At 40.1% G+C, this 23,355-nt stretch overlaps 1 protein-coding gene across 4 annotated transcripts in view; it reads left to right on the forward strand.

Annotated features, from left to right (window-relative positions):
- The window catches only part of LMBR1 (limb development membrane protein 1), a 140,084-nt gene that overhangs the window by 13,265 nt on the left and 103,464 nt on the right, over nt 1–23,355 (forward strand). For all 4 annotated transcript variants that reach the window (XM_089917117.1, XM_089917115.1, XM_089917116.1 and 1 more), the window contains exons 2-4: nt 11,788–11,860; nt 14,146–14,185; nt 19,718–19,857. In XM_089917117.1, the coding sequence (XP_089773243.1) occupies nt 11,788–11,860; nt 14,146–14,185; nt 19,718–19,857 (253 nt within the window). The remainder of the gene's footprint in view (nt 1–11,787; nt 11,861–14,145; nt 14,186–19,717; nt 19,858–23,355) is intronic.

Here is a 23,355-nt window from a genome sequence, read left to right on the forward strand (position 1 = left end):
GGGCTTTCTCTAGTTGTGGCGAGTGGGCTTCTCACTGCGGTGGCTTCTCTTGTTGTGGAGCACGGGCTCTAGGTGCGCGGGCTTCAGTAGTTGTGGCTCAAGGGCTCTAGAGCACAGGCTCAGTAGTTGTGGCGCATGGGCTTAGTCGTTCCGCAGCGTATGGGATCTTCCGGGACCAGGGGTTGAACCCATGTGCCCTGCATTGGCAGGCGGATTCTTAACCACTACACCACCAAGGAAGTCCTATTACCATGAATTTTACCATTCATCTTGATATGGTGCAGTACAAGTTTTAAATGCAAATGTTAAGAGCATTTGACTCATATGAAATCACTGAAATTGTACAATGTACATTTAGTAGTTCATACATGTATGTGTATTTTGTTCTTGTCAGAACAATGGGAATGCTGCACAAAACCAACTCAACTGGTTTTTAAAGTTTTATTGAGATATAATTCACATACCATACAGTTCACCCATTTCGGTGATTTTTAGTATATGCATGAATCGTGCAGCCATTACCACAATCTAATGATAGAACATTTTTATTATCTTAAAAAGAAATATACCCTTTAGCAGTTCATTCCCCATTTACCCCCGAATTCTCCTTCCAGTTCTAGACAACCACTAATCTATCTTTGCCTACTCTGGATATTTCATATTAATTGAATCATGCAATATGTGGTTTTTTTTTAGTGTCTAGCTTCTTTCAATTAGCATGATGTTTTCAAGGCTCATCATGTTGTAGCATGCATCAATAGTCCATTCTTTTTTATGGTCAAATAATATTCTGTTGTATGGATGTGCCATGTTTTAGTTATTCATTCTTTAGTTGATGGAGCTTCAGGTTGTTTCCACTTTTTGGCTCTTATGAAAAGTGTTGCTGTGAACATTTGTGTACAAGTTTTTGTGTGGACATATCTTTTTATTTCTCTTGGGTGGAATTGCTAGGTCATATGGTGATAACTCTGTGTTTAATATTTTGAGGAACTGATAAACTATTTTCCAGAATCATGGCACCATTTCACATTTCTGCCACCAACATGAGAGTTCCAGTTTCTCCATATTCTCTTCAACACTTGTTATTAAAGGTCTTTTTGGTTTTTAATTATAGCCATCCTGGTGAGTATTATGTATTATCTCGTTGTGCTTTTTTTTTTTGGCGGTATGCGGGCCTCTCACTGCTGTGGCCTCTCCCGTTGCGGAGCACAGGCTCCGGACGCGCAGGCTCAGTGGCCATGGCTCACGGGCCCAGCCGCTCCGCGCCATGTGGGATCTTCCCAGACCGGGGCATGAACCTGTGTCCCCTGCATCAGCAGGCGGACTCTCAACCACTGCGCCACCAGGGAAGCCCTCGTTGTGCTTTTGATTTGTATTTCCCTGATGACTAATGATGTTAGACATCTTTCTGTATCCTTATTGGCCATTTGTATATTTTCTTTGGGGGAATGTGCCTATTCAGATGCTTTGTCCATTTTTATTTTTTATTTTATTTTATTTATTTTTAAAAATTTATTTATTTATTTATTTGGCTGTGTTGGGTCTTTGTTGCTGTGCACGGGCTTTCTCTAGTTGCAGTGAGCGGGGGCTACTCTTCGTTGCAGTGCACAGGCTTCTCATTGTGGTGGCCTCTCTTGTTGCGGAGCACGGGCTCTAGGTGTGCGGGCTTCAGTAGCTGTGGCACACGGGCTCAGTAGTTGTGGCTCGCAGGCTCTAGAACACAGGCTCAGTAGTTGTGGCGCACGGGCTTAGTTGCTCCGTGGCATGTGGGATCTTCCCGGACCAGGGCTCGAACCCATGTCCTCTGAATTGGCAGGTGGATTCTTAACCACTGCACCACTTGGGAAGACCCTGTCTATTTTTAAATTGAGCTCTTTTTTAAAATCAAAAAAATTTTTTTTGACCATTTTTTAAATTTAAGTATAGTTAGTTTATAATGTTGTATTAGTTTCAGGTGTACAGCTAAGTGGTTCAGTTATATCTATCTATCTATCTATCCTTTTTCAGATTCTTTTCCATTATAGGTTATTCAAAGATATTGAATATAACTCCCTATGCTATGCAGTACAAACAAAAGTTAAGGGAAGTTGCTAATAGACCTGCTTGACAAGAAATTTTAACGGAAGTTCTTCTGAGAGATGGACATTATTTAGGTGAGAAACTCAGATTTACATAAAGAAAGGAAGAGTATTAGAGAGGAATCAACTAAGGGTAAATAAAATCTTTTACTCTTGATCCAACAGGTAACAGTTTATTGAAAGTAATAGCGCCAGTGTTTCCAGTGATTAGCTTGTGGATAAGTGAAATGAATGACAGTAATGTTATAGGGACAGGAGGAAGGAATTGGGAAAACTCTGCTGTAAGGTATCTGCACTACCCATGAAGCAGTATAGTATTGTTTGAAAGTAGATTTAGAGTAGTTGTAAATGTAAATTGTAAACTCTAGGGCAACCGATAAAAAGTTTAAAAAGAAGTGTAGTTGATATGCTAAGAGAGGAGAGAACATAGAATTATATAAAATGCTCAGTTAAAACCAGAGATGGCAGAAAAAGACTGAAAGACAAAAATGGAAACAAAGAACAAGGTCAGTGAATAGAAAATAGTTAAAACTATGATAAATATTAAAACAACAATATCAATGATCACGTTAAATGTGAATGGTCTAAATAAATCAATTAAAAGACAGATGGTCAGAGTGGATTAAAAACCCCAACTATATGTTGTCTATAAGAAATCCAATAAATGTAAAGATACAGATATATTAAAAGTAAAGGGACACAGAAAGATATACCGTGCTAACACTAATCAAGAGAGAGCTGGAGTATCTGTGTTAATTTCAGACAAGGTGGACTGCAGAGCAAGGAAGACTGTCAGGGCTAAAAGGAACAATATATAATGATAAAGGGTCAGCTTTCTAAGAAGGCATAGCAATCCTTAATGTGTATGTACCTAACAACAGAGCATCAAAATACATCAGGCAAAAACTGAACTGCCAAAAGAAATGGATGAATCCACTGATATAGCTGGAGACTGCAACACACCCTCTATTGTTAATTGGCTATATATATATATATATATATATATATATATGTATGTATTTGAACTAAATAACACCATCAGTCAACTGGATCTAATTGACATTTACAGACTCCTTCATCCAACAACAGCACAGTGTGCATTCTTCTCAAGCTTGCATGGAACATTCACCAAGATGGACCACCTTCTAGGCCATAAAACACTTAAAAGGATAGAAATCATACAATGTCTGTTCTCATACCAGAGTTGAGTTAAATTACAGATTAGTAACAGAAATATAGCTGGGAAGCTCCAAAGTAATTGGAGATTAAATAGTACACTTCTAAATAACACATGGGTCAAAGAAAAAGTCTCAAGAGAAATTTAAAAATATTTTTAAATGAAAATGAAAACACAGTTTATCAAAATTTGGTGGGATGTAGCAAAAGCAGTGCTTAGGGAGAAATTTGTAGCATTGAATGGATATATTAAAAAAGAAGACAGATCTAAAATCAATAATCTAAGCTTCTACCTTAGAAAACTAGAAAAAGAAGAGCAAAGTAATTTAAAAGTAAGCAAAGGAGAAGTGATAATAAGAAATGGAGCAAAAATCAATGAAACTGAAAGCAGGAAATAAATTTTAAAAGTCCGCAAAACCAAAAGCTTGTTCTTTGAGACTATCAGTAAGAATGATAAACCTCTTGCTAGGCTAAGAAAAACAGAGGGAAAACACATTACTAATACCAGAAATGAAGGAGAGGCCATCGCTACTGATTCCATGGGCATTAAAAGGTTACTAAAGGAATATTATGAACAATTCTGTGCCCACAAATTTGAAAACTTAGATGAAATGAACAAATTCCTTCAAAGATACAATTTATCAAAGCTCACACAAGGAAAAGCAGATAATTTGAGGAGGTCTGTATCTACTAAAGAACTTGAATCAACAGTTAACCTTCCAAAAACCAGTGCCAGATTGTTTGGCTGGTGAACTCTAACACATATTTAAGGAAGAAGTGATATCAATTATCTGCAGTCTCTTACAGACAATAGAAGAAGAGGGACTACTTCCTAACTTCTTCTATGAGGCTAGCATGACCCTACTACTAAACAGACAAAGACATTGCAATAAAAGAAAACTACAGACTGATATCGCTCATGGGCATAGATGCACAATTCTGCAAGAAAATATTAGCAAATTAATTCCAACAGTGTATAAAAAGAATTATACAAAAATCACTTAATGTAGTCCATCACATCAACAGACTAAAGAAGAAATATCATAAGATCCTATCAGTAGATGCAGAAAAAGCAGTTGGCAAAATTCAGCATCCATTCCTGATAAAAACTCTCAGTAAACTAGAAATAGAGGGGAGCTTCCTCAACTTGGTAAAAGGACATCCACAGAATATCTATAGCTAACATCATACTTAATGGGGAGAAACTAGAAGCTTTCCCACTAGCATCAGGAACAAGGCACGGATGTCCCCTCTTACCACTCCTTTTCACCATCACTGGAAGTCCTAGCTGAGGCATTAACAAAAGAAAAGGAGATAATAGGTATATAGATTGGGAATAAAGAAAAAAAACTGGGGAATTTCCTGGTGGTCCAGTGGTTAGGACTTGGTGCTTTCACTGCCGGGGCCCAGGTTCAGTCCCTGGTCGGGGAACTAGGATCCTGCAAGCTGCACAGCGTGGCCAAAAACAAAAACAAAAAACAAAACTGTTTTTGTTCTCAGGTGACACGCCAGGGAGTCAGTAACAACAAAAACCTGCTGGGACTAATAAGAGATTACAGCAGGGCTTCAAGATACAAATTAATAAACAATAGTCAATTGCTTTCCTGTATATGAGCAATGAAAACTTGGAATTTGAAATTAAAAACACAGCACCATTTACATTAACACACCCCCACCCCCAAATGCTTAGGTGTAAATCTAACAAAATATGTTCAAATCTATATGAGGAAAACTACATACTCTGATTTAAAAAATCAGAGATCTAAATTAATGGCAAGATCTTCCATCTTCATGGAAGATCTTCCATCTTTAATATCATTAAGAGGTCAGTACTTAAGTGTTTATTGCGTGGGTAAACTTGATAGGAAATAGTTATAAAGTAGCTTAATTTTCTCCCACTGCTGCTTGCAAGGATGCTTTGTTACATCTTTGTACCCTACCCCTCATGACAACTTGGGGCTCATCTTATAGCTTTATAGTCACTTTCACATGTTGAAAAATTGAGTCCAGTCTAATCTAAACTTCCACCTTTTATCTAGTTCTAAGTGTCTTCCCTTTGCCCTGATCATACCTGACTGAGGCTAAGGAACCAGCAGTGGGAAGGGTGTGTGATTTACTCAGTTTGTTTTAAAATTATTTATCTAGGCACTCAGCAGGATTCAAGAGATGTACAAGATCATTCCTATTTGTGTTAGTATACCTAAAGTATATTGTATGTAATACATAGTTTAGGGGACAAGTTTTATTTACATGAAACATTCAGTAGAAATCATTGCTGTGCTATAAATTTGTGAAGTAGGAGTTTGTGGGGTTTCAGAAGGAGGGAGGCTAAGTGGGTAGAATGGTTGTGATTGGGATGAAAGAGCCCGAAGGACAAAGGGTGAGTGACAACTGGCTCTGATGCCTGCTCCTCTCAAATAAAGCTGTTCTTCTTTTATGTTGTTCTGGAGTGGGTTTCAGAAGGAATTTAAAGAACTTTTTGCTGGTGACTTGCCTTGTAAAAAATTGCAAGTCATGGAGTCTGAAAAATCTCAAGAACAAGTAATAAAGTGTAATATTGTAGGTGAAATTAATGAACTAGAAATTTGCTGTGTTAGTCTTGAAAGATGGACTATTTACCCCTTGTTAAAGGTCTCAGTGTTATTTTTTTGCAAGGAAATATTCTTTTTCCTTTATTGAAGCACAGGTTGAAAGACACGGGGCACTTTATTGTGATAGTGCTAGTAACTCTTAGAAGAGTGGATATCAGCATGTGTTTTGTATTCAAATTAATTGTGGAAATAGAGCACTGGTAATTTTGTCTTTTCTCTTTTCAAAGGTGGTATGTTGCAATTACAAACAGTAAAACAATGAACGTCTTTATATGTGTGTGTGTATATAAATATATATATCCTTGTGTATATATGCAAGTATATCTGAAAGGAATGCTTATAGCTACTAGCAACAAGAATTCAGTGTGTTTTTAATCAAATTTTTATTTTTCTATAAAAAGTCTGGAGGAATGATGTTTTTATACATGCTGCAACATGGATGAACCTTGAAAACATGCTAAGTGAAAGAAGCCAGACACAAAATGTCAGATATTGTATGATTCCTTTATATGAAATATCCAGAATAGGCAAATCCCTAGAAACAGAAGTCAGATTAGTGGTTGTGAGGGGCTGGGGCAGTGGGTGGCAGAATGTGGGGCACATAGGAGTATAGAGCATTCAGTATGGTAACATATTTATTTATTAGAGCATTCCTAATACTTAAGAAATTTACATTTATTATTATGTATTTGGTTTGGGTTTACTTTTTCATTCATGGTGAATTAAATTCTTTCAACTAAAGTAGTGTTTTATTTTTCCTTGCATATTCAGTTTTAAAAAGTGTCGTTTGGTTCTGTGTTTTTGGTGCATAAAGATTATTTCCTCATTGTGGATTATACCATTGTTCACAAAGTGCCCCAATCTGTCTTAGCACTTTTTGTCTTAAATTCAGCCTTGTCTGAGAGGAAAAAAAAATGTGACAGCCTAACTTTCTTTGTTGTTAGCATCTGCTTGGTATGTCTTTATTTATCCTTTTGCTTTCAACCATCCCAGGTCACTTTATTTTAGCTATATCTTAGTCTGTGAGAGTTTTCTTTTGACAGTTTTATTTACAATTATGATTTTAATATGTTTCATCTTTAGTTTATTATCTTATTTTTGTCACTGTGTTTTCTTTTTAAAATTTATTTATTTATTTATTTATGGCTGTGTTGGGTCTTCGTTTCTGTGCGAGGGCTTTCTCTAGTTGTGGCAAGCAGGGGCCACTCTTCATCACGGTGTGCGGGCCTCTCACTATCGCGGCCTCTCTTGTTGTGGAGCACAGGCTCCAGACGCGCAGGCTCAGTAATTGTGGCTCACCGGCCCAGTTGCTCCGCGGCATGTGGGATCTTCCCAGACCAGGGCTCGAACCTGTGTCCTGCGTTGGCAGGCAGATTCTCAACCACAGCATCACCAGGGAAGCCCTATTTGTGTTTTCTTGTGTTTTACTACATAGTCTGGCTCTTAGGGTAATTTGAAAGAATTATAATTTTAATTTTAGTTATTTTGTGGTTCACTTGTAACTTTAAAGGATACTCAACATCTCAAATTTTTGATTTAGCAATTTTAAAATAAAGCCAGGTTTATTGGCTCTGCCGTGGAGTGAGATTATTGGCTCAGTTATAGTTTACTTGTCCTCTCCCAGGATTTTGTTAGAAACGTGTTACTGGTAGCTTTCCTTAGGCCATTTGTACCCATCACTCTTATGATATTTACTCCCCGTGGTCATCTTAAACTAGCTGAAGCCCATCAGCCTTAAGTGAAAAGCTTACACTTACACAGTTTGATTATAAGGTACTAGTTTGAATTTAGGTTTAAATCTTATACCTGGGATTTAAGAATATTTGCTTTTAACAGCATATTTTAGATATATTATAGGTTTTTTCCGACCTCTGAAAGTAGAGCGTCCTAGGAAAACTTTCCTGAGCTGAAATGGCACAAAGTAGAGAAGCAGTTACTTTAGGACCCGTCTTGCTCACAGATACACAAAATCAATCGAGATGAAGCACAGGTGCTCACCGATACGGTTCACAGCTGTAGCAGCTTGATGCTGAGATGCTGAGTGTGGTTCCGGGAAGGAGCTTGGCGGGCCGCTCTCACTGCTGGGGTGGGCGCTGCCTCTGTAACGCTTGCTGCAAAACACACTGAGCTGAATGAGATTTTCGCTTTTCACCTTTTTTTGGTAAAAGTGAAAATCCTCTTTGGATTTTGTTTGGTTACCAAAAACAGGTACTGAAGTGGGTCTTTCTAAAAAGTGAAATGGTGTAAAGCAAACTTTAGAAATACCTGTATTAGGTTACTTGTGACTGGGTAACTTAGCTCCCAAATGCCTGGCCATTCTTGATCAGCATCAGGACTAAAGCCGTGTGGCCCCCAGTGAGGGCTGAAGCACCTGCTTTGGGTCAGCTGGCACAGAGGACATGCACCCTGTGCTTCTGCTTATCGTCTCTGGTAGCCTTGTTCTTCCCCTGACCAGGAGAGAAAAGCTCAGTCTTTTCAGAGAACCGTGAGAGCCCATCATCTCCCTTTTTATCAGCTGTACCTCACCTTTAGTGGTGGGGAGCTGGAATGACTTCCTTCTTTTTTTGGTTAGGAATTTCCTTTTGCCTCCACTGAATGAAGGAGAATAGGAGGCATCATTATGCTTGTTTTCGTTTTATGTATCCCCGTGGGTGTGTCTCTCTGATACCGACGTGCTCATGTAGAGAAGGAGCACACCTGCTCCTACCCCCCGTCTTTGGAACTAGAAAAATGGCCTAACTAGTTCTGTGATTTTTGTGTTGTTGTTCCAGTCTGGTATAGTTGTATGTTTATTTTCATAGTGGGTAGCTCTTATTTCCAAATTAGTAATACTTACACTTGTTTTTACAATTGTTAGCCTTCTACTCTTAGATGGATTGCTTTCCATTAGTCTTTTCCATCCCATGCCATGCATTTTGGTTCCTTGATTTCCGTTTGTCTGTTAACTTTCATGCCTTCTCAGCTACCACTTCTGCACAAACTCCTTGGAACTCCTGAAACTACTCTTCTCCACCTTTAATTACTAATTTAAAAAATCCTAAAACATGCTTTAGTCACAACTTTGTATTCTTCCAGCTTCCTTGGTCAAGTACTTTTATTGCAGCTGCTTCTCTACCAGGAACCTCAGTTGATTGGCATGTCCACTCCTATCCATCACTTGGGTTCACTTTTCTCCCAATCCACTTAGGTTTCATGGCCCATTATTTCACTCACTTTTGCTAATACCCTAAACCAGTGGTTCTCAAATGGTGGTCTGGGGATTTCTGGGGGTTGGTGGTTCAAACGCTGGCAGCAGATGAGGTTAACTATAAAGAGCTTGTGGAATGAGAATAGATTTCTGGCTCCGCTCAGAAATCATAGAGAAGAATAATGTTTAAAGGCTGGCAGGAAAAGGGAAGCTAGTGATGGAGTCTGGGAGAGTAATCAGAGAAGGAGGAAGATTGCTGACGTGCAAGTTGCTGCTTAGAGGGCAAGTGAAATCATGAAAGTGTAATTTGGCTGTTGGGACATCACTGACCACTGCCAGAAGCACTTTGAGTGGGTCAGTGGGCGTGAAGTCAGATAAGTGGTTGGAAGAGTGAGTGAGTGAGTGGTGGTGAAAAGTGGAAGTCCGCAAGTGTAGGCTGTAAAGGGGAGGAGAGAGAATAGGTTATTTGTTAGAATCATCAAGCCTGTGCTAGTTCTTGGGGACGCAGCCTACATCTGCCTCAGCATCTAAGAATCAAGCTCTTGTGTTGTGTTGTATAGCATCATCAGGCTTCCTGCATTGCTTAGAGTCTTGGCTTGAGCTTGCCTGAAACTTTAAAGGCCGTTTCATTTCCTGTTGCCCCTCACTTCTGTTGTGTTTCTCAAATCCATTTATTCTCCCATTCTCCTGCGTGACTTACACACTTCTCGCCCTACCCTCATGTGTAACTCATTTGATGAACTTCTCTTTCACTGAGAAAATAGAAGCCATCAAAAGATAATGTCTTTGTGCTTCTACCACCATCTACTTACCCACCTGCAGAGGGACTCAAATGTTCTCTCAGTTCCTGCTTTTCCTCCTCCTCCTTCTTTTTACTTTGGATAAATTTTTGTATGTAGCCCCTCAACTTGAGCACATTTCTTCAGCGATTCTCCCTTTCTTTCTTGCATCAGAAGTAAGTACTGGGTTATTTCAACAACTGTATAACTTTTCTCATCTTAAAAAAACCCCTCTCAGCAGTCCCTTTTACATTTCCTTTGCTGCCCTTTATCATAAAACTCCTGGTAAGAACTGTCTACTTTCATTTTGCTCCAAGTTTTCTCCTTGCTTATCCATTTCAGTCAGGTTTTTCCCTCCACCCTTCCAGAAAAACAGCTCTTGTCAAGGTCACCGATGACCTCCATGTTGCTAAATCCAGTTGTCAGTTCTCAGTGCTCATCTTACTTGGCCTTTCAGCAGCATTTGACGCGGTAGATAATTCCCTTTTCCTAGATAAACTTTCTTCACTTGGCTTTCAGTACGTCGGTCTCTTCTTTGCTGCTGCTTCTCAGTCAGCTTTTGCTGATTCCTTCTCTCGAGTTGGCTTCTAAATATTTGAGAGCCCAGAACTCTGTTCTCAGACTTCTCTTCTCTGGCTATACTCACCACCTACAGTGGAAATCTCATCTAGTCTTATGGCTTTAAATACCATCTATCTGCTGATGACTCTTCTTTTTTTCCCCCAGCCTGGTTCCTTCCCCTCAGCTGTACGCATTTTTATATCCAACTGCCCATTCAATCTCTCCACCTGAGTGAATAATATATGTTTCAAATTCAGCAGTGTAAACTCTATTCTTATTTCTACCCCCAAACTACTCCTCTTTTGACCTTCCCTGACTCAGGAAATGGCAACTCTGTCTTTCCAGTTTCTCAAGCCAAGAACCTTATGTTTATTCCTACAAGTCCTGTCAAGTCTGCTTTCAAAACATACCCAGAACTTGATAACTTCTTAACACCTCCACAGCACAGGTCTAAGTGACCTCTCTATATTATTGCAGCGAGTCCTAACTGGTCTCCCTGCTTCCGTCATTTCCTTTTTCTAATTTATTTTCCACACTGTAACTAGAGTGAGCTTTTTGCAGTATGTCAGATCATATCACTGCTCTGCTCAGTGGATATTTACTGCCTAGTCCATGATCATTCTCAGTCATATGGCTGCCAACCCTTCTTCAGAAATCCATGCATAGGGGTGATCCCGAGGCTTTATCATCACCTGGAATGGTTTCATTTGAGAGTCTTCAAAGTATTTCTACCATGGTCCACAGCTCCATTAGGCCTTTATCTAAAGCACACTTGATCTTTGACTATACTGAGATCTCCCATTCCTTCACCCATCCTTTTTTGCCTGCTGTCCCCTAGATCTGATAGAAATTAAAGGGAATTTAATATTAAAAAAGTATCTTGTTCAACTGCTGTTCGTTTTGACATGTGGTTTAATTATTGAATAATCGCCCCCCACCCCCACCTTGATTTGTGAGGCCTCGTGTATGTACAACCACCTGACATGAATTTTTATATGATAGAATCTGTTTCATTGATCTGTCAAGTTTTGGTGTCAGCACACTCTTTAAATGTTATTGAAGCTTTATATTAATAGTATGTTTTAATATTTAGTAAGGTTAGTAGCCTCTCATTGACTTTATTTTTCAAAATTGTTGGTGATGGTCTGGTTCTTTATAGTTCCACATGATTTTGAAAACAACTTGGTCAAGTTATGAAAAGCAAAATGTCCATTGGGCTTTTTTTTCTGGAATGGTTTTAAACTGGGCTGACTAGTTTGTATAAGTTAATATTTCATAACACTTTTTGTTAGCTAAAATTTTTACTTTGTAATAGATTAAATTCTTTTTCCCTATGAATGCCAAAGATGTATCTTCTGTTACTTAAAAAGATATGCAAAAAATGTAAATAATCTGTTAAATTTGTTTTGTTTCAGATCTGTTTCCTTCTCTTTGCCATTCTCTACATTGTCTCCTACTTCATCATCACAAGATACAAGAGAAAATCAGGTTAGTAGATACATTGTTATTAAAGCTTTGATTCTAATGCCAAGTGGTCTAGGCATGGTCCATGGCTATATGGTGCCCATCGGCATAGTTAGTATATTCAGTATGCCTGTGATTGAAGCAAGCAGTTGCCTGGTACTAAGAGCCCTAAAAATAACCTCCAGGGAATCTGACTACTCGCAGGGTCATCTTCTTAGACCCGAGCCCTTTTTTATCACCATTCTTATGTTCAACTAAGAATAGTCCAGGGCTCTTTACTTTCTGGGAAATTCCAGAGTTTATGAGGATGTTTGGTTCCCTGTGACTGGCTCTGAATTTGGACATACTCTCATCACCCCCACCCAGTTCTTTCTCTGACTATCAGAGTATCTTTTCTTTTTCTGAAGCGGTATAGAATTTAGAGTCTCCGTAATACCATTTAGCATTCAATTATATATTATATTATCCTTTTATTATTTCATATGTATCCTTATCTCACCAGAGGGACCACTGTATCTTTTCTTTTTTTTAATGAATGTTGTGCTGATTAATTCACAGATTTTTATGCCAGAGTTTTATAAGTAACTAACCAGTTACTTTACTGACTTCTGTTAAATCTCAGCTATTTCCTAGAAATCACAAGATTTCCACCTGTGATGCTGGGCTAATAGTAGGTGCCATGTGAATATTTATGGATTCCATATATTAAAGCTTCCTTATGTTATTTTAAACTTGTCAGAATTTTGAAAGAAATCAGGAAATAGTGCTTGCTCTAGTGCACTACTTGGCTCTGTGACTGCACTGAAATACTCCTTGGATTCTATAATCTCTCAGAAGTTTGAAGACCTGGGATCCAAGGCAGTATCTTAGCTGTTTTAAAAGATGTTTTGGCACCAGGTTTCATAGATTATGGACACAGAAGGAGGGAGAGAGAGAGAATGAATGAATAATGCATTGTTTTAGGGGAAATCAGGGGATGATCAGCAGGAAAATAGGGTATTTATTAGATGCTTTTTAGAGTAATCATGGGAGAGGGTAATGAGGACCCTGGACCTGGTTGGTAGAGGGTCGGCAATAGAATTGAAATGGATATGAAGCTATTAAAACAATCTTCAAGATATGGTGGTTGATTGGATGTGGGTACAACAGTATAAAAGTTAATTGTGACTATGTTATTTTGTGGTCTCTTTGGTCTTAAAACTATTTGGGGCAGTCAGTAATTAAGAATGGAGATTGGTCTAAGAGAATGGCCTAAATATGCCATTGTCACTGAAACAGGTGGGCGCTCAGAATTCCACAGACCTACGCAGAGAGCCTTTGAGGACAACCCCAGTTAGGCACTGAGGAGAAGGAGGGGCCGGGGTGTTGTGTAATATTTTTGTAATTGGATCATAGTTTCCTTAGCTGGTAAGATTACGTGGGAGGACAAAAAAGATGGCCAACAGCCATGAGAGAGGGAGGGTAGGGTGAGGAAGCACAGGAGCAAGGGCCATCTTGCTCCTACTTACAAATGACACAGAACTTGATATATTTCTGTCTGTAACTTGAATGAAATGATGAAGTATCAAGGCAGTGGTATCCAAGGTGGTTTAGGATGATCCAAGAAAGTCCTCATTATTACCATTACTAACAATAGACTCCAATTACAGAAAACTATATGAGTTCTAAAATTCTGAATTTTAATTTTATAGTAAAAATTTTTTTGGGCCATTATCAACCAGAAAATTTCATTCATTAGCAATTTCACTGACATTGTATAACAATAAACTTGATAGTGGTTCTGGGGTTCTAACTGAGTTTTATTTCCTTGAGCACTAAATATTTTGGAAGATCTTAATTTACATATGGGAGTTTTGTTAATCAGGATTTTTTTTTTTTTTTTTTTTTGCCATACGCGGGCCTCTCGCTGTTGTGGCCTCTCCCGTCGCGGAGCACAGGCTCCGGACGCGCAGGCTCAGCGGCCATGGCTCACGGGCCCAGCCGCTCCGCGGCATGTGGGATCTTCCCGGACCGGGGCACGAACCCGCGTCCCCTGCATCGGCAGGCGGACCCTCAACCACTGCACCACCAGGGAAGCCCCAGGATTTTTTGATCAATCAAAACACTCTGTTCTTTAACATATTCTATCCTATCTGATTTAATGAGATTTAGATTGTGATCTGTGCTGAAATAAACACAGTGCTTTTTGAAAATAATTTCTATTCAATAATTGCTTCTTCAAGTTTATATTTTTGTTCATGCTTTTATTAAATTAATGAAACATTTTGTTGGAAGATAAAAGAATATTAATACCTTGAACATTTTTGCAGATGAGCAAGAAGATGAAGATGCCATAGTCAACAGGATTTCGTATGTATTTTAATGTTCGATTGTCTTGTTTCTCATTCTAAAGTCATACGTGTTCAAAACTTAATTTTGCCTTTTGGGCAGAAATATGGAAAAAATTCACTTAAAGTATTACAGCACCTTTATCAAATGTTAGTCCTATCCTTGGAAAGCACATATAAGCAAATACATGGATAATTGAGGATTGATTATCTCCTGTTAAAATTTGCTTATTTAAGGAGCCAACAGATTTAATCTTCAGAGGATTTAACCAGGAAATGGGCTTAAGATTGGGAAAATTGCTGGGCCAAAGAAAGAAAGAAAGAAAGAAAGAAAGCTCTTGGCTGTTTGAATGGCCTTGGGACAGGGAGCAGACATCTCTTCTGGTTAATTGAACATTTACCTACTGTGAGCAGGGAGATGGGCCCAGACGGTCCTCTTAGGTTCCTTATAGCTCTCTTTCTGCTTGTGTGTGCTGATGATAGAGCCCAGCTAAAGGGCAGACATGAATTCTTTCCCAGTCCTCCAGGTGTGAAGTACTTGTGAGATGTGCACCCCTCTCGGTTTAGTCTGCATTCCACTTTTGGTGGTAAATCTACTTAAATGCGTTTGTAGATCAATAATTTGTAAAAAGGCAAGAACACATCCCATTGGATTTTACACTTGCATTGTGTTTTATGAAAATATGGCTGTTTCCTTGTGGTGGTGCCGGGGAGCGGCCTCACCTGCTTTACATGGCAGCTGGCGTGGCCTGTCTGAGGGGTTTGGGTTTCTCCCAGCAGGTGGTTTTTGCATCACGGTGATACGCACAGATGTCCCCTTCCTGAAGGCAGATGTGTGTGCCCTTATAAATTCAGGAAGGGGAAGTGTGGAGGAGAAGGTCACCTGGGAGGGCAGCTCTGACCTAGCCTGTCCCCCTAGCTGCCCCACCCACTGGTCTGTTTGTCTCCCACTGCCTTTCTTCCCTTCTGTGGTGGAGTGAGTGAGAACCGAGGAGTCAGGCAGAGCTGGGTTCGCATTCTGAACTCAAGATTAACTTGAGTTCAGAAGAGATTGAGAAAGATTCCTTTCTTCCATATGTGAGCTCGAGCTACCACCTGCTTTGTAGCATGTTGTGTGGATTAAATAACATACACACAAAAAAAGTCGGGGGGTGCTCGGTGCGCGACAGGTGTGAGCTCAGGGTTGTTGTACTTCTCCCCCAGCCCTCTTTCCTTGCCCACCCTCCTCCCACTGAAGAGGAAGGAGCAGAATGAGATGCTGTGCTTAAAGGAGGAGAAACAGTGGTCCAGGGTTCTGAAAGAGTTCAGCCAAGTCCCCAAGGGTAGGTGATGGCCAGCACCATCTGGCCACCTGAGGGAGGGAGGGTTCCCCGCGGCCTACTGCAGCCCCGCGTCAGGCTGAGGAGTCTTTCCCTGGCCTCTCTCACCTCCCTTTAAACCCACCTTCACTTTCTCTTTTGCTCCTTAAAGGCCTTCGTTCTGTCCTCTGTTTGTATCCACTCATGCCCCCAAATACCCTCTTTCTGTTCTTTTCAATCCTAGATTACATTTTTTCTCAGCTGGTTGTTTGATTTGATTTGGATCAAAGCACCTAACTGGTGAAACTGCTTTTAAGGATGGCTTGTCCAGGCAGGAGGGAGGCCTGGTGCGGAGGTCAGAGCACGAGGGGGTGACCTGGTGTTGACTCCCAGGATTTGAGAGGAGAGAGGAATCCAGGCACGATGTTGTCCCAAGGGGGTGAAGAGGGGCACCCACTGCGTTGGGGAGTGCTCTGTCCCGGGGACTCAGAGCCCGTGTAGGGTGGGAAGGGTGTCCCTGGTGGATGGCCTGGCCTGGCTGTCAGTGCTCAGGTGGGGAGGGTGTTCACAGGGCAGGGCAGTCCAAAATGGGGCTCACCTGAGCACATGGTGCCTCTCGGGTGAGGGGTCAGTGTGGCAGGAGGCTGTTAGAGACAGTGGGGACCGCGCACAGTTGGGGAGAGCGGGAAGACAGCAGAGAACGCTAAGTTGTTGTGGTGCAGCTGGAGGCGTCTGTATGGACCCACGTTTGTCAGTATAGTTACTGAACCCAATCTAGATGTGAAGTGTGGGTGCATGTATGTGTTTTTATGTACATGTATACCTAGTGCATACTTACGCCCCCAGAGCTGCCTGTCCATGCTCACCTGGGAGCATGACACCCCAAGAGCAAGGAGTATATTTAGCACCTAGATTTTTGTTTCCACTAAAAGGAATCAGTGCTCCTTGGGGGGAAGGCTGATTGCAGGGCTGGGGTAGGGAAAGTTCCAGGCTCCTTTCGTCCATCTTGTAGTGCCACACTGCAGGGAAGTGCTCAAGAGTGATGGCGGCACATCACGAAGACAGGGAAGCCTTCAGGGGCTTTCTTTCACACTGACTCAGGGACAATCTGAGCGTCACAATCAGGATTGTCATGGATCTAACACAGAACAGAGCAGAGCAATCTTGAGTCCATATAGATAGAAACCAACAGGTGAATAACTTATTTGACAAGGAACAGGATATTTTCCTACTTCCAAACTTAACTCCCCACAAAGGGAAGAGGAACTTTAGAGTGGAGAGCCTTGGCAGACGGCACCTTGGCCAGTGAGCAGAGACTGCGACCAGTAATGGGGCAGACAGACATCCTAGGCCACCTGGTAGCCTGTAGAGAGGAGCGTGAAGCATGGCGTCTGTGACTTTCCTGCCTTGTGGGCATGTCAGACTCCACAGAGCCAAAGCTGGCTCCCTCATCTCCCTTGCCAGCCCGCTCAGCTGCAGCCGTCCCCGTCACAGCTGATGTCACAGCTGATGGCCGCTCCACCACTCCCACTCTCACGAGGTGGTCTTGGTCACCCCTGAGCCCTCTCTCACCCCGCACTGAGCAGCCCTGTTGGCTCTCAGCATCTGCTCCCTTTCAGAAGGGACGTTTCTGAGGTTGCCTTCAATTCCGAGACGCACTGTTCCATAGCTGTGTAAGCAGTGACGGCTGCCATTTTCTGACTTGACCCAGGATCTTACCTTGAGGACCCCTTGCCAGCATTTAACTCTGTCCCATCAGCCTTTTATGGATACTTCTCCTCACAGCTACTCAAGGGCAACAGGGAGCATGGTATTACCTTTTTTTGTATGTCTAGGGCCAATCACAGTACCTAAAGTGCAGTAGATTCTAGAGGGTTTTTTTAAAAAAATTAATTTATTTTTGGCTGTGTTGGGTCTTTGTTGCTGCACGCGGGCTTTCTCTAGTTGCGGAGAGCGGGGGCTACTCGTCATTGTGGTGCATGGGCTTCTCATTGCGGTGGCTTCTCTTGTTACGGAGCATGGGCTCTAGGTGTGTGGGCTTCGGTAGTTGCAGCGCAAGGGCTCAGTAGTTGTGGCTCGCGGGCTCTAGAGCACAGGCTCAGTAGCTGTGGCGCACAGGCTTAGTTGATTCGTGGCGTGTGGGATCTTCCCGGACCAGGGCTCGAACCTGTGTCCCCCGCATTGGCAGGCGGATTCTTAACCACTGCACCACGAGGGAAGTCCCTAGAAGGTTTTTGACGTAAGATCCAGTATTATATTTACAGTGACCATATATATTTAGGATTTTCTGGGTCACTTTTGATTTCAAAACTTCATCTGTTTGCCCTCATAAGCTTACTCCTTGGTCAGATTACATCTCCCAGCTTTAGACCTGGAAGCCATGGTTAGCCTTCACTGCTGCGTGCGAGTCAGTGTCATGAGCACCAAGAGAGGAGGGACTGACTTTACCGAGAGGAGAGAGAAGGGAGCCGCTGAGGAGTGCTTCACGGGGCAGATGACGCAGAGGGGACCCGAGGGAGAGGGCCGACTGTGCCCAGGACACGGAGCCAGAAAACCCATTCATGTTGGGGGTACAAGGAGGTTAGGTAAGCCTGCCTGTATGTGGGAATCTGTCGTGGCCAGAGGAGCCTGGAAGGGCAAATTGGGAGAGCTGTGCGGGACCTGGAATGGGGAGATCGTGGCTGTGGTCTTAATTTTCATGTTTGAAGAAGGAAGGAATGGTAGCGACAGACTTACGAGGACAGAAACGAAGGTTGCTTGAGGCACTGGTGGGTAAGTGCTGGAGATGGCAGTGGGCCTGGGGCGAGGGTGTGTCTCTGCTTTCCCGTTTGTAAGGCTTTTTCTGTGTCTGAACTGAATTGTATTTTTGGTGTGTATCATATGGTCTACATTAAAAAATTTACTAGTGATTTACTGACCACGGGAGGTTTCATGGTTATTTTCAGCTTTTAAGTAGGAAAACGCTTCTGTTGGTTGCCACAAGATGGCATTGGCCTCAAAGTTACTCTATTAGATGTGTATTTTGAGCGTTTAGTATCATTTTTTCTTATATCTTCTTACATGTATTTTCACGTTCTTTCTATATTAAATTTAATGGAATGAATATTAAATTAAGGTTTCATCTCTAATGTCAGTGAGGTTTCCTTTTCCTTTGCCATTTTAGCCTTTTAAAATAATCTTTAAAAAATTAGGTATAAAATTTTAGACATTTCAGACGTGTAACTGAGAAAGAGAAAGCACCCTGTAGTCCCACTCTCCTAGGAATTGTTATATATTATGCTAGATTTTTTTTTTTTTTTTGCGGTATGCGGGCCTCTCACTGTTGTGGCCTCTCCCGTTGCGGAGCACAAGCTCCGGACGCGCAGGCCCAGCAGCCATGGCTCACGGGCCCAGCCGCTCCACGGCATGTGGGATCTTCCCAGACCGGCGCACGAACCCGTGTCCCCTGCATCGGCAGGTGGACTCTCAACGACTGCACCACCAGGGAAGCCCTATGCTAGATTTTTAAATGTACCTCTATTTTCCTGTGTGTAAATATGCACTTTGTGGGGGGGGCGGGGGGAGAGCATGTTTTATATTTATTGTCCATGCTTTTCTTTGTGTTTTTATTTTTAATTTATTTTAGACATCTTTCCATATTAGTACATATTAGAGATATCTCATTTCAAAAAATGACAAAATTGTGTTTTAAATATTGTTTAATGTATAATTCTAATAGTTGCCTACAGTTTACTATATAGTTTATTTAACCTTTACCCATTTTAAGAGATGGTAGACCAATAGGTTTGTAAGTTTCTTCTTCCTGAAATAACCATTTTCACGTAAGTCTTTTTTCATACTGTGTTCACAAGCATTTTTTCAACTGAGCCGGTTTTTGCGTTACTGTTAGCATATATTGCCATAGTTGTTAATTAAATGCAATTGTGAAATAAATACTTAAATTTAAAAGAGGAATGAGACTACAATCTATTCTTCGTAAAATGTGCAAAGTTTTCTGTCTCTAGTTTATGTCTGCTTTAGGCCGACTCTTTAGACTTAATGGTTTTTTCACAGAGTAAGTTTTAGAGTTGGTCTAGTTTAACTTCCAGGACCATACGTATATCACTTGTCTTCCAACTACATATACTCAATGAAATGCATATGTAATTCTTTTTGGATTTAAAAAATTTAAGAGTTTTGATTCTGTTCTTTTTGAATTACTCCCATATTCTTTGTGTTTTCCAACCACTGGTGACAATGATGCTCTTCTCTTCCAGGTTGTTTCTGAGCACGTTCACTCTAGCAGTTTCAGCTGGGGCAGTTTTGCTTTTACCCTTCTCAATAATCAGCAATGAAATCCTGCTTTCTTTTCCTCAAAACTACTATATTCAGTGGCTAAATGGCTCCCTGATTCATGGTTAGTATATATTGCTTAATATAATCACAATTAATGTTTTAATTTTCTACTGTACTATATTTAAATTTTTTCCTTTTCTTAGTTTTTTTAATAATTGGCATCTTCCTTCAGTAAACCATTTGAGTCTTTAATAAAATCAGAAATCCAGATTTTACTTACTATTCCTATTCGTAGTTAGTTGTGAAACGCTTTTCTATAAGAAGCAGTTTTTATACTGACTGTGATTTTGATAAATACGGTTTCATTTAAATATTTAGCAAGAGAATTTTGGTTTATCTGGATATGTCAGAAGAACTCAACCTCCATTTAGGATCAAAAAAAAAACCCACCATAGTTTCTATTTTATTTATTTGCTATTAGTCATTTCATTTATTTATTTCTTTAGTCATTTCAAAATGCATGATAGAAGGGGGAAAACTCTTTTGTCATGGACAAACTTTAAAATTAATGTGGTTTAAAAAAGTAATGACTTATTTTGGCAACATGGTATATTGCCTTGAAGCAAAATAGACCTGAATTCCAATCTTGGCTCTGTCATTTTCTGGACATTTTTAGTGAGGTAGGACATTTTAATTTTAATTTATAAAATAAATTTAAAAATCGAGTACACATATCTTTTTTATATGTTTCATTGTCTTTTGCCCACTTTTTTTCATATTGAATTATGTTATCTCTTTATATGTGAAATACATCAGCTGTTTATCAGATTTTTGTAAATATGTTTTTCTAGTTGTTAGTTTACTTTTTAATTTTGTTTTTTTTGGTTACAGAATTTTTGCATTTTTATGTTGTCCAGTCTTTTTCTTCCTTTGATTTCTCTCTTTTTGTGTTTAGGAGATCCTTTCCCTTCCTGAGATGTGACAAATACTCCTTTTTTTTCTTGTTCTTTTAAAAATGGTTTTGTTTACACTTAACTGTTTAATCCATCTGGAGTTTATACAGATAACTACCTTTTTTCTTACCCATTTGTGTGTGTTTAAAGAAATACATGTTTGCTGTAGAAAATTTGGAAAACAAAATTTATAGTGAAGAAAATTACTATTACTCACAGTCCTACAACCCAGAGAACTACTGTGGATACTGTGACCTAAACCCTTCAGTGTTGTGTGAGTGCACATGTGAACACATAACCAAATAAATAATGAAATGGAACCCTGCTGTACTCACTGTTGATTGTCTCTGCACCCATCATCATACAGTGGGGAGGTTTCCATGCCTGAAGTACTTTTCTGTGCTATTTACAATATTGCCTAGAGCCATTATAATCATGAATTGTTCCCAATCTTTTAGTTTAAAAAGCTACATTGTACATCTTTACAAATAAAGGTTTGTCTTTAGGACAAATTTCTGCAGTTTACTTTCCCAGTAAGCATACTTTAAAGGTTTTTGAAAAGATATTTCCCAATTATTCCTCAGAAAAACTGTCTGATTTTTTGCTAGCAGTTCCACTTTCACGTAGTTTGTGAGCGTCTCTATTCCCAAAATGTATCTTCACCAATTTTGGGTGTTAGTTAAAAAAAACCTACCAATTCAATAGATGAGAAATTTCCGTTTTTAAATTTACATTTCTTTAATTACTAGTGAGGGTGGACATTTACAAAGCACATTTATAGGTCATTTGTATTTATTTTTTAGTAGATTGCCTCCCTGTATTTCTTTGCCCATTTTTGCGGTGTTTTTAAGTATTAGCTATCTATCAGGTTAATTGCAAACATTTCCTTCCCAATTGTCCTTTAATACTGCTTATCCTGTTTCTTGACAAGAAGAATTTTAACATATTAGTCTATCACATACTTTACACTGGGCTTGTGGTTTCTTTCAGGCTTCAGAGTCATTGATGCTCTGAAGACCCAATGAATTCAGTAAAACTTAGGACTAATTATTAAGTGAATAAAGAGAAATTACTGCATTTTTGTTGCTTAGCAATTGAAAAACTCAAGCAAATTAAGGTTTTTACTGAAATTGACGCAGAAAGTAAGCCATCTGCTGAAAAGTCGCTATGAAAGGCAGGAAACAACCTGGAAAGTAATGGTGAGTTGAAAATATATTTATCAGGATTTTTCTGGTGAATTATTTTTGGGTGACAGTGCTGTGTGTTATTAACCGATACATAGATAATATATGATTTACAAATGTTTTTGCATATGTTGTCTGAAACAACATATGTTTGTTTGCATATGTTTGCATGTGTTTGTCCAAGACTATTCCCTCTGGCCCTAGCTTTCTGTAAGACCCTGGGTTCTGTGGGCATACGCTTTTGAGGGTTGAGCTCCAGGTGTTTTCACTAGCAGTGCAGGCGGTCTCAGGCCAGGCTAACTAGTATTATGAGTGACCTGGCCTTTGTTTCCAGTTTTACTAAATAGAAATTGTATGATATACTTAATGACCTTCAGATACTCTAAATCAGAGCCATTTCTTTTATTCTGTTTATGGACTGGAAGTGAGAGCTACCAGTATATGACATGCTGTCTATTTAATGCTGGAGGCATTAACCTTGGAAGTAAATGTATTTGTTTGTGTTGGTTGTTTTTCTCGCTATAATGTTAAGGGGTGTAAGCTCACGCATTGTCCCTTGTTTATAAATCAGGGCTTGGAACAGTGCTTCCCACATAGTGGTAGCCCAGTAAACATCTGTTGAGTGAGTAGATAAACTATAAACAATAACTTTAACCTCCAGGGAACCACATCAGCTGAAAGTTGGGGAGCTAGAGGAAGAGCCCTCTAAGTTATATCATTGCTGCTAGATGTATTCTCAGAAATCGGTCTTGGGAAGCCTAAGCCGTCAGCTCTGGACATTGTTCTGGAGGGTTTTATGACCCCTGACTTTGTTTCTGCTTCTAATTTTTTGGTAGATCTGTATCCTTTACTGCATGTAGTGAATTTCATAAAGCTTCCTATTTATCTTTCTCTTCTGAATTCATAGTTTTTTTTTTTAACCTTGTGGATGACATCCAAGGGAGTGTTTATTTCCTTAGATTGTCTTGGGGTTGAAGATTTGTCAGCCTCAGATATGCTTGCTTCTTTGCTTTTAAAAAATTATAACAATTAATGGGGCCAAACTGTCATAATGGAGACCCAGGAGAGCCCATGGAATATAGTTCTAGTATGAGTTTGAAGGCCTCAGTGGTGACAGTAGCCAGGTCAGCTTTGGAGAGTGTAAGTCTGTGTCGCTGAGCCTATGCATAACCTCCATCCCTGCCACCATGGCCACTTTTTTCATGAGCTCATTGGGTGATTACAGGGGTGGCTTGGGAAAGAGGTTGACTGGTATCTGTAGAACTAGGATAAGCTAACTCTATCCACTTTAATATTAAAATCCTCTGCTGAGGTCCCCCTTTAATGAGCAGTCACATGGGATACAAATATCTTCACCTTTTTCTTTTTTCCCATTTTGAGTGGTCTATCTGCATACCTCTTCTCCAAATTTCCTTGTTACCAATTTTCCAATCATGTTCCTTCCAAGTCCCCAGCCATCCAGCCAAGCCATTGGCAAATATG

This window comes from Delphinapterus leucas, chromosome 9, assembly GCF_059928025.1.
Source record: "Delphinapterus leucas isolate spDelLeu-1000000601 "Yukka" chromosome 9, BTC_Dleu_Yukka2, whole genome shotgun sequence".
NCBI lineage: Eukaryota > Metazoa > Chordata > Mammalia > Artiodactyla > Monodontidae > Delphinapterus > Delphinapterus leucas.